Source organism: Bison bison, unplaced genomic scaffold (genome assembly GCF_000754665.1).
Source record: "Bison bison bison isolate TAMUID 2011002044 unplaced genomic scaffold, Bison_UMD1.0 scf7180017864466, whole genome shotgun sequence".
NCBI lineage: Eukaryota > Metazoa > Chordata > Mammalia > Artiodactyla > Bovidae > Bison > Bison bison.
The window spans coordinates 4729209-4742010 of NW_011495027.1; the positions used below are offsets into that span (position 1 = coordinate 4729209).

Below are 12802 nucleotides of genomic sequence, written 5' to 3' on the forward strand. Positions count from 1 at the left end.
CCCACCCCTCTAGGTTGTCACAGAACACTGTTGGTTAAATAATTTTATAATCAAATTTTACTAGTGTGTTACTTGTCAACTTAGTAACTCTGCAGGCCTTTATGGCTTCCCAAAGGATCCATCTCTCTATTTTGAAACCCAGTATCTTTTCAAAGCTCAACTTATCCAGTGTATCTTTCTCCGTAAGTTTTTTACCCCAATTCTTGGTTTCAGAATTAGTTTGTTCTCTGTTATGGCACTTATTTGACTTTGTATAAGATGTAAATTTAAAATAAGAATAGATTACTTGAAAAGTGTATAAAAAGGTATGAGGGATGTTTGAGATGTCTTGGTAAAACTTGAGAAAAGGGAAAAGAATATTGGTTGGAATCCCCATTTCCTATCAGAATATTCATTTCAAGTGATTGAAATATGTACAGAATGAAGTCAGCTCACCCATGATTTTTAACTATAATATTCTATATTTTAAAAATGGGTACTTGCAAAAAAAGTAGTACTTTTATATAATATCCTGCTGTATTTAATTATACAACCCTACTCCTTCCTCTTATGAAATTAGATTAAATCTCAGATGACAAGTATAATGTGGAACACAGGCTCTAGAGTCAGATTGACCTGAAACCATATCCTTACATTGGCTTCCCTGGTGGCTCAGATGGTAAAAAATCCGCCTGCAATGTAGGAGACCTGGGTTCGATCCCTGGATTGGAAAGATCCCCTGGAAGAGGGAACGGCTACCCACTCCAGTATTCTGGCCTGAGCACTACAAATAGTTGGACATGACAGAGTGACTTTCAACACACATAGGATAGTATCTTAAGGAGACAAACTAGCTACTTACTGCTTTAGTATTTTGGGCTTCCCTGGTGGCTCAGACGGTAAAGCGTCTGCCTGCAATGCAGGAGATCGGGTTTGATTCCTGGGTCGGGAAGATCCCCTGGAGAAGGAAATGGTAATCCACTCCAGCACTCTTGCCTGGAAAATCCCATGGACAGAGGAGCCTGATAGGCTACAGTCCACGGGGTCGCAAAGAGTCGGATACGACTGAGCGACTTCACTTCACTTATGATCAATTAACTTCTTTGAGAATCAGTTTCCTCATCTAGATGAGAATAATAATATTGCCTCTTAGGGTTGTTTTAAGAATCAAAACTTGAGATAATGCATATAAAACACTTAACACAGAGTATGCGTGTTAAGAATGATACATTTAAGACACATAGTGAGAATTCAGTGTTAGCTATTAACAATATTATATTTCATATAGGTGATTAATGCATTTTTCAGATTGGTAATATAAAGGAAGGTTGTTATAAGAATTTCACATTTTAAAATTTGTGTAATAACTGTAAAAAACCAGCCAATATAAATATAATACATAGTCCTTTAACTTAGTAACCTTAGCAATAAAAAAATAATTATATTGGTAGTTACCAGATTGTTTGGATATTTATCAGCTACTTCAACATTCTTACCTAATAGATCCTCTTAAGAACCTTAACCAATAAGTTTTTAGTCATAATTCATTAGTGAGATGAAATTTGGGAAGAAAATTTAATTTTTATTTTGTAATATATTTTCATTAATCTTAAGAGTCAATATATAATTAATGCACAAACATAATAAATATGTAAGCCATATATTTACAAGGGTCTAGAAGAGCCCTTGTATATAGGGACACAGGTCTTTTACCCTTTATATATGTTTATTCGTAGGTATTTTATTCTTTTCAATGTAATTGTAAATAGGATTGTTTCTTTAAGTTTTCTTTCTGATAGTTCGTTGGTAGGGTATGGAAGTGCAACTGATTTCTATATATTAATTTTGTATTCTGCAACTTTACCAGATTGATTGATGAACTCAAGTAGTTTTCTTTAGGGTTTTCTATGTATAGTATTATATGTCATCTGCAGTCAGTGACAGTCTTACTTTCCAATTTAGATTCCTTTTATTTTTCTTGTCTGATTGCTATGGCTATGGCTAGGATTTCTAATACTATGTTGAATAAAAGTGGGGAGAGTGGGCATCCTTGTATTGTTCCTAATGTTAGAAAAAATACTTTCAACTTTTCACTGTTGGGTATGATGTTAGCTCTGGGCTTATCATGCTACTGCTGCTAAGTCACTTCAGTCATGCCCGACTCTGTGTGACCCCATAGACGGCAGCCCACCAGGCTCCCCCGTCCCTGGGATTCTCCAGGCAAGAACACTGGAGTAGGTTGCCATTTCATGTATGGCCTTTATTATGTTGAGGTATATTCTCTATGCCCACTTTCTAGAGAGTGGTTTTTTTGTTTTTGTTTTTCTAAAATCATAAACGGGTATTGAATTTTGTCAAAACCTTTTTCTGCCCCTATTGAGATGATTATATAGTTTTTATTCTTCAGTCTGTTAATGCCTATCACATTAGTTTATTTGTGGCTATTGAACCATTCTTGCATACCTGATATGAAGTCCATTTGATCAGGAAGTATGATCCTTTTAATGTATTTTGTATTTGCTTTGCCAATATTTGTTGAGGATTTTTGCATCTAAGTACATCAGTTATTCTGGCCTATAATTTTCTATTCTTGTGATATCTTTATCTGGTTTTGGTATCAGGGTGTTGCTGGTCTCATAGAATGAGTTTGAAAACATTCCTTCCTCTGCAGTTTCTTGAAATAGTTTAGGAAGGATAGATGAAGCTGGTCCTAATGCTAAAGCAGGCTTGCTGGTGTGAGTCTCAGAGTATTCTGGGGATTTTGCCTGCCTGCTGGTGGTCAGGGCCTCTGGAAGGTCTGGCTCTGGTGCCTTCACACTGGTATGTGCAGCTGCATCGTGGGCCTGTGGTGGCTAGGGTCATGTTCAGGAACTGCTGTGGGCTCAGGGGTGTTAAGGTGCCCTGTCTGCTGGTGGGTGGAGCTGTGTCCCACCTGGTTAGTTGCCTGGCCTGAGGAGTCCCAGCACTTGTGCGTGGGGGTGGAGGGAGCTGGGTCCTGACATTAATAAGCTAGAGGGAGTATTCCAGAATGGCATTTTTCAATATCAGTGTCCCCATGGTAGGACAGGCTCCCCAGAATGGCTGCCAGCAGTGTCTTTGCCTCAGCATGAGCTCCAGTTGCCTCCTGCTTCTCTGGGAGGCTCTCCAAGATCAGCAGGTAGGTCCGACCCAGGCTCCTTACTGCCATCTGCCCTGGTTCCAACAACAGAAAAGATTTTGTGTCTGCCCTTTCAGAGTGGAGTCTCTATTTCCCACAGTCTTCTGAGTCTCCTGAAAATAAGCATCACTGATCTTCAAAGCCAGATGCTCTGGGGGCTCATCTTTCTGGCACACGACTCTGGGCTACAGAGCCCATTGTGGGGCACAGACCCCTTTTTCCCTGGGGGAGAACCTCTGCGGTTGAAATAATTCTACCATTTGTGGGTCACCCAACCCAAGGGTTGAGGTTTTGACTCTACTACAACTCTACCTCTCCTGTCCATCTCCATTATGGTTCCTTCTTTATACTTTTAGTGTAGACGATCTTTTCTGGTAGGTTCAAATCTTTTTCATCAATAGTTATTCTGTAAATAGTTGTAATTTTGCTGTGCTTATGAGGGGAAGTAAGCTCAGGGTCTTTGCTGTCTTGGGAATTCCTCTTACTTTATTTTCATTTTTATTCACTTATGTATTTAAGTTTCCTTGATATTTCTTTCCGTTTTGTTTTCTGTTTTTCTTCTTACCTCTTTTCCTTTCTCTTCATTCCTATAAATTACTTTTACACTTACTAAAAGTTACAGTTTGATTTATCCATAGTGTTTTTGAATTTAAAACACTTGGAGTGTGTTTCGGAGTCTTTATACAGCATTTTTCATGGTTGCTTTGTGTGTTACATCATATAAATATCACTTGTCACAGTTTATTGGTGTCATCAGTTTACCAATTCAAGTGAAGTATGGAAACTACCTCGATTTACATACTTTTACTATCTGCCACTTACAACATAATTGTACTAAATGTTTCTTCTGCATACATTTAAAATCATATCACACAATGTTATAATTTTTTCTTTATATGTCAAACATATTTTTGAAAACACAAGGACAGTTTATTGTATTTACCCATGTGTTTATTCTTTCTATTTTCTTGTTGCCTTTTTTTTCCCTTGTGTTTTAAGATTTCTTCTTTTATGTTTTTTTTTTTCCTATCTAGAAAACCTCATTAATCATAGTGGTAATAAATCATTATAGGTTTCTTTCATATAAGAATATCTTATACCCCTTCATTCTTGAGGATGATTTTCTCTGGGTGTAGGATTATTTTATTTCATCACTTGAAAAATTGTGGCACCTCCTCCTGGCTCTTTGACTTCTGATGAGAAATCTGCTGTTATTCCAGTTCTTTTCTACAGTAGGCTTCATTTTCTCAGGCTGATTTCAAGCCTTTTTTCCTTAATTTTTAGTTTCCAGAAGCTTAATTATGATGTGTCTTGTCTTGGATGTTTTTGGTTTATGCCATTTGGAGTTTGTTCAGCATCTTAAATCTTTGTCTCCTGTCGGATGTCAAGTTTTCAGCCATATTTCTTTAAGAATTCTTTCAGCCCTGCTTTCTTTCTCCTTTCCATCCAAGACTCTGTGACACCAATTTTAAATCCTGTTGCTATATCCCACAGTTCCCCAAGGTTCTGTTGCTTTATTCTTCCTATTATAGTCTCTCATTGTTATTCTGATTGGATAATTTCTTTTGTTCCATGTTCCAGTTCACTAAATTTCCTTCCTTTCCATTCTGCTGTTGATCCCATTCACTGAACTTTTTATTATGGGTTTGTTTGTTTGTTGTTTTTTCTTCTTTGAGTTCTAAAATTTCCATTTAGTTATCTATATATTTTATTTCATTACTGAGCTTATTTTCTGAGGCCTTCTGTTTTTTCATTTGGTTCAAGCTTGTTCTTGAAAGCATTTTATAATGACTGCTTTAAATCTTTGATAATTCTAACATTGCTGTTCTTTTTATATTGTCATTTCTTATCTCTATTCATTGAGTTTGAGATCCTGTTGGTTCTTAATATGCTCAGTACAATTTGATTGAAACATGGATATTTTTATATTATGTTGTGAGACTTTGGATCTTTTTTCTTCAGTTGAAGAAAATATTCTTTAAATTCTATAGTGTTTTGCAATTTTCAAAAGTTTCGCACACATGATGTCATATAATCCACAATAGCCCCTTTCTCCCCCAACACCTGTATTATCCCTCCCCTTTCCCTCTCATCACTGGTATCCACTAGTTTGTTGTCTGTATCTGTGGGTACTCTGAATCTTATTTAAAAATACCTTTTGTTTTAGTTGACTTTCTCCAATACTGCTCTGGCAAAGGAAAGGGTTGCTGTTTTGTTACTGTGAAGTGGAGGTAGAAGTTCAGGTTCCCAAATAGGCCACCATCAACACCCGGTGAGCTCATTGTTACCTTGGGCAGGGACGGGAGTGGCCTCATTACACTGAGTGATGGTGAACATCCTGATTCTCCACTAGGTCTCCTCTGACAGCACCAAGTGGGGAGGGGAGGGGGCCTCTCATCACTCCTGTGTGAAAGTGGACATTCTGGTTCCTTGCTTGGTCTTCACTGACACTGCAGAGGTGCCTTGTTACCTGTTGCCTAGGATAAAAGTTCTGGCTCCCTACCTTGTCTTCTCTGACACCATTCCATCAGAGATACTGGGCACCTGATTACAGCTTTGTGAGGGTAGAAGTCTAGGCTAGCTACTTGGCCTGTGAGGAATGGAAGTGGGGCACAGTTTTTTCTGTGGAGTTTGGCTAAAGTAGAGTGATTATTGTCCAAAAGTTTTTGTCTTACTATGCTGTCCCTTTCTTGGAGTTCTGGCAGGGCTTTTGTTGGACGTCTTTTTATGTATGCCTGCTCCTGGGTTGCCAGCTTCTACTGCTCCAAGACTGGGATATATAAGGCTAAAGAAAAGAAACTCACCATGTTGCTCCTTGAATCTTAAGGGCTCTAACTAGCCTGTTTTCTTCTCTCCAACTTTAGAGTCTTACGTTTGTCATTTATATAATGTCCAGGGTTTTAGTTGTACTTCATGAGAGAAATAGCAAAAACATAAGTTTACACCATCTTCCTTGAAGTAGAAGGTGGTCTCAACTTCTTTTTATAGAATGATCCAGTTAAACATATGTGTAAAATTTTTTAAGTAATTAATTTATTTAATTTTTATTGTGCTGGGTCTTTGTTGCTGCACACAGGCTTTCTCTAGCTGAAACAAGTAGGAGCAACTCTAGTTGTGGACTGCAGGCTTCTCACTGTGGTACTTCTCTTGTTGTGGAGCATGGACTCTGGGGTGTGTGGGCTTCAGTGGTTGTGGCACGCGAGCTCAGTAGTTGCCCTGTGGCATGTGGAATCTTCCAGACCAGGGATCAAACTTGCGTCCCCTGCATTGGCAGGTGGAATCCTAACCACTGGACCACCAGGGAAGTCCACTTGTAAGTTTTAAGGACAATACGTGTGTCTCTTGCTCACTGCCTGGAAACCACACAAGAAAGCATTTACTAGTGTTGAGAGTCCAGCCTTTAATCATCAGAATTTATTTTGTCAGTCCCCATGGTGATTGATGGAGAAGACAATGGCAACCCACTCCAGTACTCTTGCCTGGAAAATCCCAAGGATGGAGGAGGCTGGTGGGCTGCAGTCCATGGGGTTGCTAAGAGTCGGACACAACTGAGCGACTTCACTCTCAACTTTTCACTTTCATGCATTGGAGAAGGAAATGGCAACCCACTCCAGTGTTCTTGCCTGAAGAATCCCAGGGATGGCCGAGCCTGGTGGGCTGCCATCTATGGGGTCGCACAGAGTCGGACAAGACTGAAGCTACTTAGCAGCAGCATGATTGAATTCAATGAAACTGACTCAGGCTAAACATATTCATAAGAAAATGATGTATACTATTGGACAACCAATTTGTTTAATTCATAATAATTACCAAATCCTACTTCCATGAAGATCAGATAGTGTCTGACTAGACAGTTCATTCACAGTAAGTGGTGCTGGAAAAGGAATCAGTTAACCTTTTAATAGCTTTCTTTTGGTGCTCCTTTATTGCTTCCTACTTCTCATTGTGTGCATATTTTATGGGGAACAAATTATACTTCAGAACAGTATTTGGGGATTTACACAACTGAGGATTTATCCCTAGAAAATGCTAAGGATCCACTTTAACTCAGGTGTTTGATAGCTCCAAGCTCTTAGTTTCTGTCTGGCTCTGCAAAAGGCATAATTACCAGGGAGTTCTGACAGGTCAAATTTTGTGACAAGGCACCCTCCCTGTGGACATTTTTCTAATCGTCACTGCCAGTTTTCTCTATGATTTCTCTTTGCCTGCAATTCTAATTTCTGAGTAACCTCTTGTTTTCAATATATATACTAATACCTTTAGGCAGTTTACTATCAGGCCTTGATGTCCATGAACCTTTTTTCTTTTTTTGGAAATAATTAACTTGGGGTCATGGAGCTGCCTGTCCATGGTTGGGCTCTAGGAGGAAGCTCTGAAATGTACACATCAGCCGTTCTGGAGACCAGATCTATTGCTTTCATCATATCCTCAGAGGACCCAAAAAATCATCATTAGCCACTATTGTTTGGACAGTTTTGAGCATTACTTTCCTAGTGTGTGAAATGAGTTCTATGGTGCGGTAGGTAGTTTGAACATTCTTTGGCATTGCCTTTCTTTGGGATTGGAATGAAAACTGACCTTTTCCAGTCCTGTGGCCACTGCTGAGTTTTCCAAATTTGCTGGCATACTGAGCGTAGCACTTGCACAGCATCATCTTTTAGGATTTAAAATAGCTCAGCTGGAATTCTATCGCCTCCACAAGCTTTGTTCATAGTGATGCTTCCTAAAGCCCACTTGACTTCACGTTTCAGGATATCTGGCTTTAGGTGAATGATCACACCATTGTGGTTATCTGGGTCATAAAGATCTTTTTTGTATAATTCTTCTGTGTATTCTTGCCACTTCTTAATATCTTCTGCTTCTGTTAGGTCCATACTGTTTCTGTCCTTTATTGTGCCCATCTTTGCATGAAATGTTTCCTTGGTATCTCTAATTTTCCTGAAGAGATCTCTAGTCTTTAATTTAGGAAATGTCAAATATACAGTTCATATACTTTAATACACATAATGAACTAAGAATGATGATTAATTCTAAAAACATGTTAGTTTCATGCTCTAGAGTTTTAACACCTTAAAAAGTTTTTTAATCTATAAACTAAATAATAACTTCTTTAAAGAATAACAAAATCTGTTTCTTTTCCAAATACTGAGTTCAGAAAAACTAGTGAAAGCATTCAGCCTTATTGGTTGTTGGTGTAGCCATTAAAAGTAAAGGTAATTTCATATATATCTGGCTGCTGTAGGAAACAACCTCTTAAACTTCTGTCAGCACTTAAATGTCAGCAGTACTGTTTTATTTCCCATAGTGGAAAAGGGAGAGTGAGGACATAACAATAGTGAAATAGTTTTGGATTGTGGTGACAGTTTGGGGTTGCTTAGAAGATACAATTCCTTTAAAATTATTGAATATAATTATATTCTTAGGCTTTCCATAATACATGCTGAATTTAGTGAGAGAACTTCCAAATCCTGTGTAGATGCTTGAGCATCATACATTACCTCAATTTCAGATTCATTTGTAAACTACTATAAATTTTGAAAAATATTGTGCTTTCTAAACATGTGGTATGTGGTTCTTAAAAGTCTGTCCAGGTTTCTTCTTCTGTTTCTTCTTAGTCTTTTCTTTTGATTGTCTTTTTTTCTTGGCCCTTAAATGTTGATTCTTCCTAAGATTCTGTTCTAAGATTAAATTCTCTTTACATGCTATACATTCTGTAGTATCTACATAGTTTCATCACTCCTATGGTTTCCCAGATGTCTGTCTTCTACATGAATGTTTATTCTCAAGCGCTTGAGCTGTGTGCCCAGTTATCTACGTCTCCTGGGTATCCCAGGCAGTTCAACAGTATGTTCCACATTAAGCTCATCTCGTTTTCTCCATATTCCCAACCAACTCTCCCCCATGAAAAAAGATACATATATATGCATAGTATATATTCATATGTGTACTGCTTTCCTGTTTTGGAAAGCCCGCTGCTAGTAGGGCTTCCCTGAAGGCTCAGTGGGTAAAGAATCTGCCTGCAACTCAGGAGACATAGGAAACGTGGGGTCGATCCTTGGGTCAGGAAGATCCCCTGGAGGAGAAAATGGCAACCCACTCCAGTATTCTTGCCTGGAAATCCCATGAACAGAGGAGCCTGGTGGGCTCCAGTCCATGGGGTCGCAGAGTCAGACATGACTTAGCAACTAAACCACCACCAGTAAGCAGCAGGCTTGGAACTTCAAGTCTTCTGAAGGTGAATCCTCAGCTCAGAGCATACTTTATAATGCAGTGGCCATATCTTCTGAATCAAAATTTAAGATGCATAGTCAAACAATATTTGAAGCCTGAACTTGTTACTGTAATTGTACCACAGTGCTTTTTTATGTCACTTTACTGAATTGTTGCCAGCATGGTAGATGGATGCTAATACACATAAAATGTAAAATTGCACTTATGTGTATGTATGAGATGTGCATTATGAGGTATATATACATACATCATGTGTGTATGTGTGAGGTTTGGCCTAGTTAGGGAGATTAGATAATGCTTCCCTTGCAGGTGATGATTAAATTCAATGTGAAGTTTGAGGGGTTCACTAGGCAGAATTGAGCTAGAGGGAGAATGAATGAGAGTTCAAGGCAGGGTGAGGCACAGAGATCCAGTGGAAGGAGGGTGCATACTGTGTGTGAGCAGTTGTCTTTGTGCAGAGTAATTTGCAGTCTTGTTACTCCCCCCGCCCCATTTCTTCCCATATTCTTGCTTCTTAATTCTAAAGAGTATTTGAAGTTAAAGCCTATATTAAATAGAGAATAGTATGGCTCAGGAGACTCAAACAGGGGCTGTGCCTCAACCTAGAGGGGTGGGATGGGGAGGGAGAGGGGTGGGATGGGAGGGAGATGGAGGGAGGTTCAAAAGGGAGGGGACGTATGTATACCTGTGACTGATTCATGTTGAGGTTTGACAGAAAACAACAAAGTTCTGTAAAGCAGTTATCTTTCAATTAAAAAATAAATAATAAGAAAAAAAAATGTAACTTGCTTTTCAAACTGCTTGGTGAACAGTCGTTTGAATTAGAGGCACCATGGAGTTTAATTAATAAACATAGCCAGGACTTATCTGTATTTTAAAACACCAAAATGAAAAAGGTTTTATGATACCATCTTTACCCTTGTTACCTAAAATCACACAAGCGTTTATAATCACTGCCCTAGTACATTCTGATAAGGCGGGGAGTTATTATATCCGATATACTTCCCAGGTGGTGCAGTGGTAAGAAATCTACCTGCCAATGCAAGAGACACAAGAGATGCAGGTTGGATCCCTGGGTGAGGAAGATCCCCTGGAGTAGGAAATGGCACCCCACTCCAGTATTCTTGCCTAGAGAATTCCATGGACAGAGGGGCCTGGCAGGCTACAGTCCAAGGGGTTGCAAAGAGTCAGACACAACTGAGCACACACACAGCTACATCCTAAGTAATAAATTTCTAAATCATTGCCTAAATTATAAGTGATTTATTTTCTAAGTGTATTTTTACTGTGAAGTTTAGTATTCCATGCAACCTGTCTTTATGGGTTTGAGAATTAATTTAGGCTATAAAAATTCTGTTGGAATGAAAAGTGTATTTTGAACTACATGGAAGAACTCTAATCTGTTGTATTCTAAACTCAATGACTGTTTTTCTTTTGTTTTTCATATGTATGAGTTATTATCTCTCCAAGATAATTCTGAAGTTTTGGTCCTTAAAACATTTCTTTAGTGGTTCTTAACCCCATTCTTGAGTAGGAGAACTATGTTCCAGGAATAGGAAATTATTTTCAGTGTTTTACAACTTCCTTTATAGTGTCTTTCAAAACTAAGTTCATATTTTTCTTTGCAGAAAGGGCCATTGCACGACATGAAGTTCGAGAGATTGAGCAGCGACATACCATGGACGGCCCTCGGCAAGATGTAGCTTTAGATGAGGAAGACGACATGGTGATCATTTACAACAGAGTCCCCAAAACTGCAAGCACCTCTTTTACCAATATTGCCTATGACCTGTGTGCAAAGAATAAATACCATGTTCTTCACATCAACACTACCAAAAATAATCCAGTGATGTCACTGCAAGATCAGGTAAATACCACTTGGATTCATAATGTTTTCTGACACCAACTCAAGTTTTTTATTTCAAGAAGGTAAAGCATTTAAGGGATATGTATGCTGAGCCCAGTGGGATTGTAAGTTTCTTGGAGGAATGCATCAACCAAACTTCTCTATAGTTTACATTCTTCACAGTATTTGGTACATTTCCTTGTCTACAATATGTATTCAAATACATGTGAAATAAATGAATTAACAGCTTGAATTTTTGAAAAGAAACTTGATGCTCTTCAGTATGCTAGCCCTTTAAAACTGTGAAATATTTTTAGCAGGTGCCCTGCAATAAAAATCACTATATTGTCTCAATTCATCACTGAGAAATCTTTATTTGATGAATACTTGTATTCTTTGTGACTAGACTCCTGAATTTAATCTTATCTTTATTCATGTAAGTATTAGATATAAACTTCTGGAGAACAGGGGTTATGATTTGTATTTTTAATATAATCTTGCCTTTCAAGTTATTGAGAATCTTTTTAAAAAATTTTGTATCAGAGTATAGTTGATTTACAATGTTGAGCTAATTCCTGCTGTTCAACAAAAGGAATCAGTTACACATTTACATGTATACACTCTTTTAGATTCTGATCCCATGTAGGTCATTACAGAGTAGTGAGTAGAGTTCCCTGTGCTCTACAGTAGGTCCTTATTAGTTACCTATTTTAGATATATAGTAGTATGTTTTGTGTCAGTCCTAATCTCCCAATTTATCCCTTCCCTCCTTACCTCCTGGTGACCATAAACTTGTTTTCCACATCTGTAACTCCTTCTGTTTTGTAATTAAGTTAATTTGTATCCTTTTATAAAAAGTGCTGCACTGAACATTGGGGTGCACTATCTTTCAAGTTGTTAAGAATCTTTAGATAAACGGATAGATAATTTATGAAATGGTTTTAAGAAAAGTGGAGGAAGTTATCTCAGAAACTGAAACTGACTCCCCTCTTGAGCAGTAGCTTCAGATATTTTCTTCACACCTGGAGTTCTGACTATAAGTGTAGTTCTTTCCACAGATATTAAAGGGAATAGGAATTGAGCCCCATGATAAGAAAAGATAATATTTGAAAATACTGTGTATCAAATGGAGAAGGCAATGGCACCCCAGTCATTGGAAAAGACTCTGATGCTGGGAGGGATTGGGGGCAGGAGGAGAAGGGGATGACAGAGGATGAGATGGCTGGATGGCATCACTGACTCGATGGACGTGAGTCTGGGTAAACTCCAGGAGTTGGTGATGGACAGGGAGGCCTGGTGTGCTGTGATTCATGGGGTCCCTAAGAGTCAGACATGACTGAGCGACTTCACTTTCACTTTTCACTTTTCATGCATTGGAGAAGGCAGTGGCAACCCACTCCAGTGTTCTTGCCTGGAGAATCCCAGGGACGGGGGAGCCTGGTGGGCTGCCGTATATGGGGTCTCACAGAGTCGGACAGGACTGAAGTGACTTAGCAGCAGTAGCAAATGCTATGTGTCAAATACCATATTGAGGTAGCTTATTAGACAGGTATTTGTGATAGTCATGTAGTTAAAATGTATTTATCTGT

The 12802-nt window shown here is 38.5% G+C and overlaps 1 protein-coding gene across 2 annotated transcripts in view; it reads left to right on the forward strand.

The window, feature by feature from the left end:
* The window catches only part of HS2ST1 (heparan sulfate 2-O-sulfotransferase 1), a 180946-nt gene that overhangs the window by 132555 nt on the left and 35589 nt on the right, over nucleotides 1-12802 (forward strand). For both annotated transcript variants that reach the window (XM_010860342.1, XM_010860343.1), the window contains exon 2: nucleotides 10996-11234. In XM_010860342.1, the coding sequence (XP_010858644.1) occupies nucleotides 10996-11234 (239 nt within the window). The remainder of the gene's footprint in view (nucleotides 1-10995; nucleotides 11235-12802) is intronic.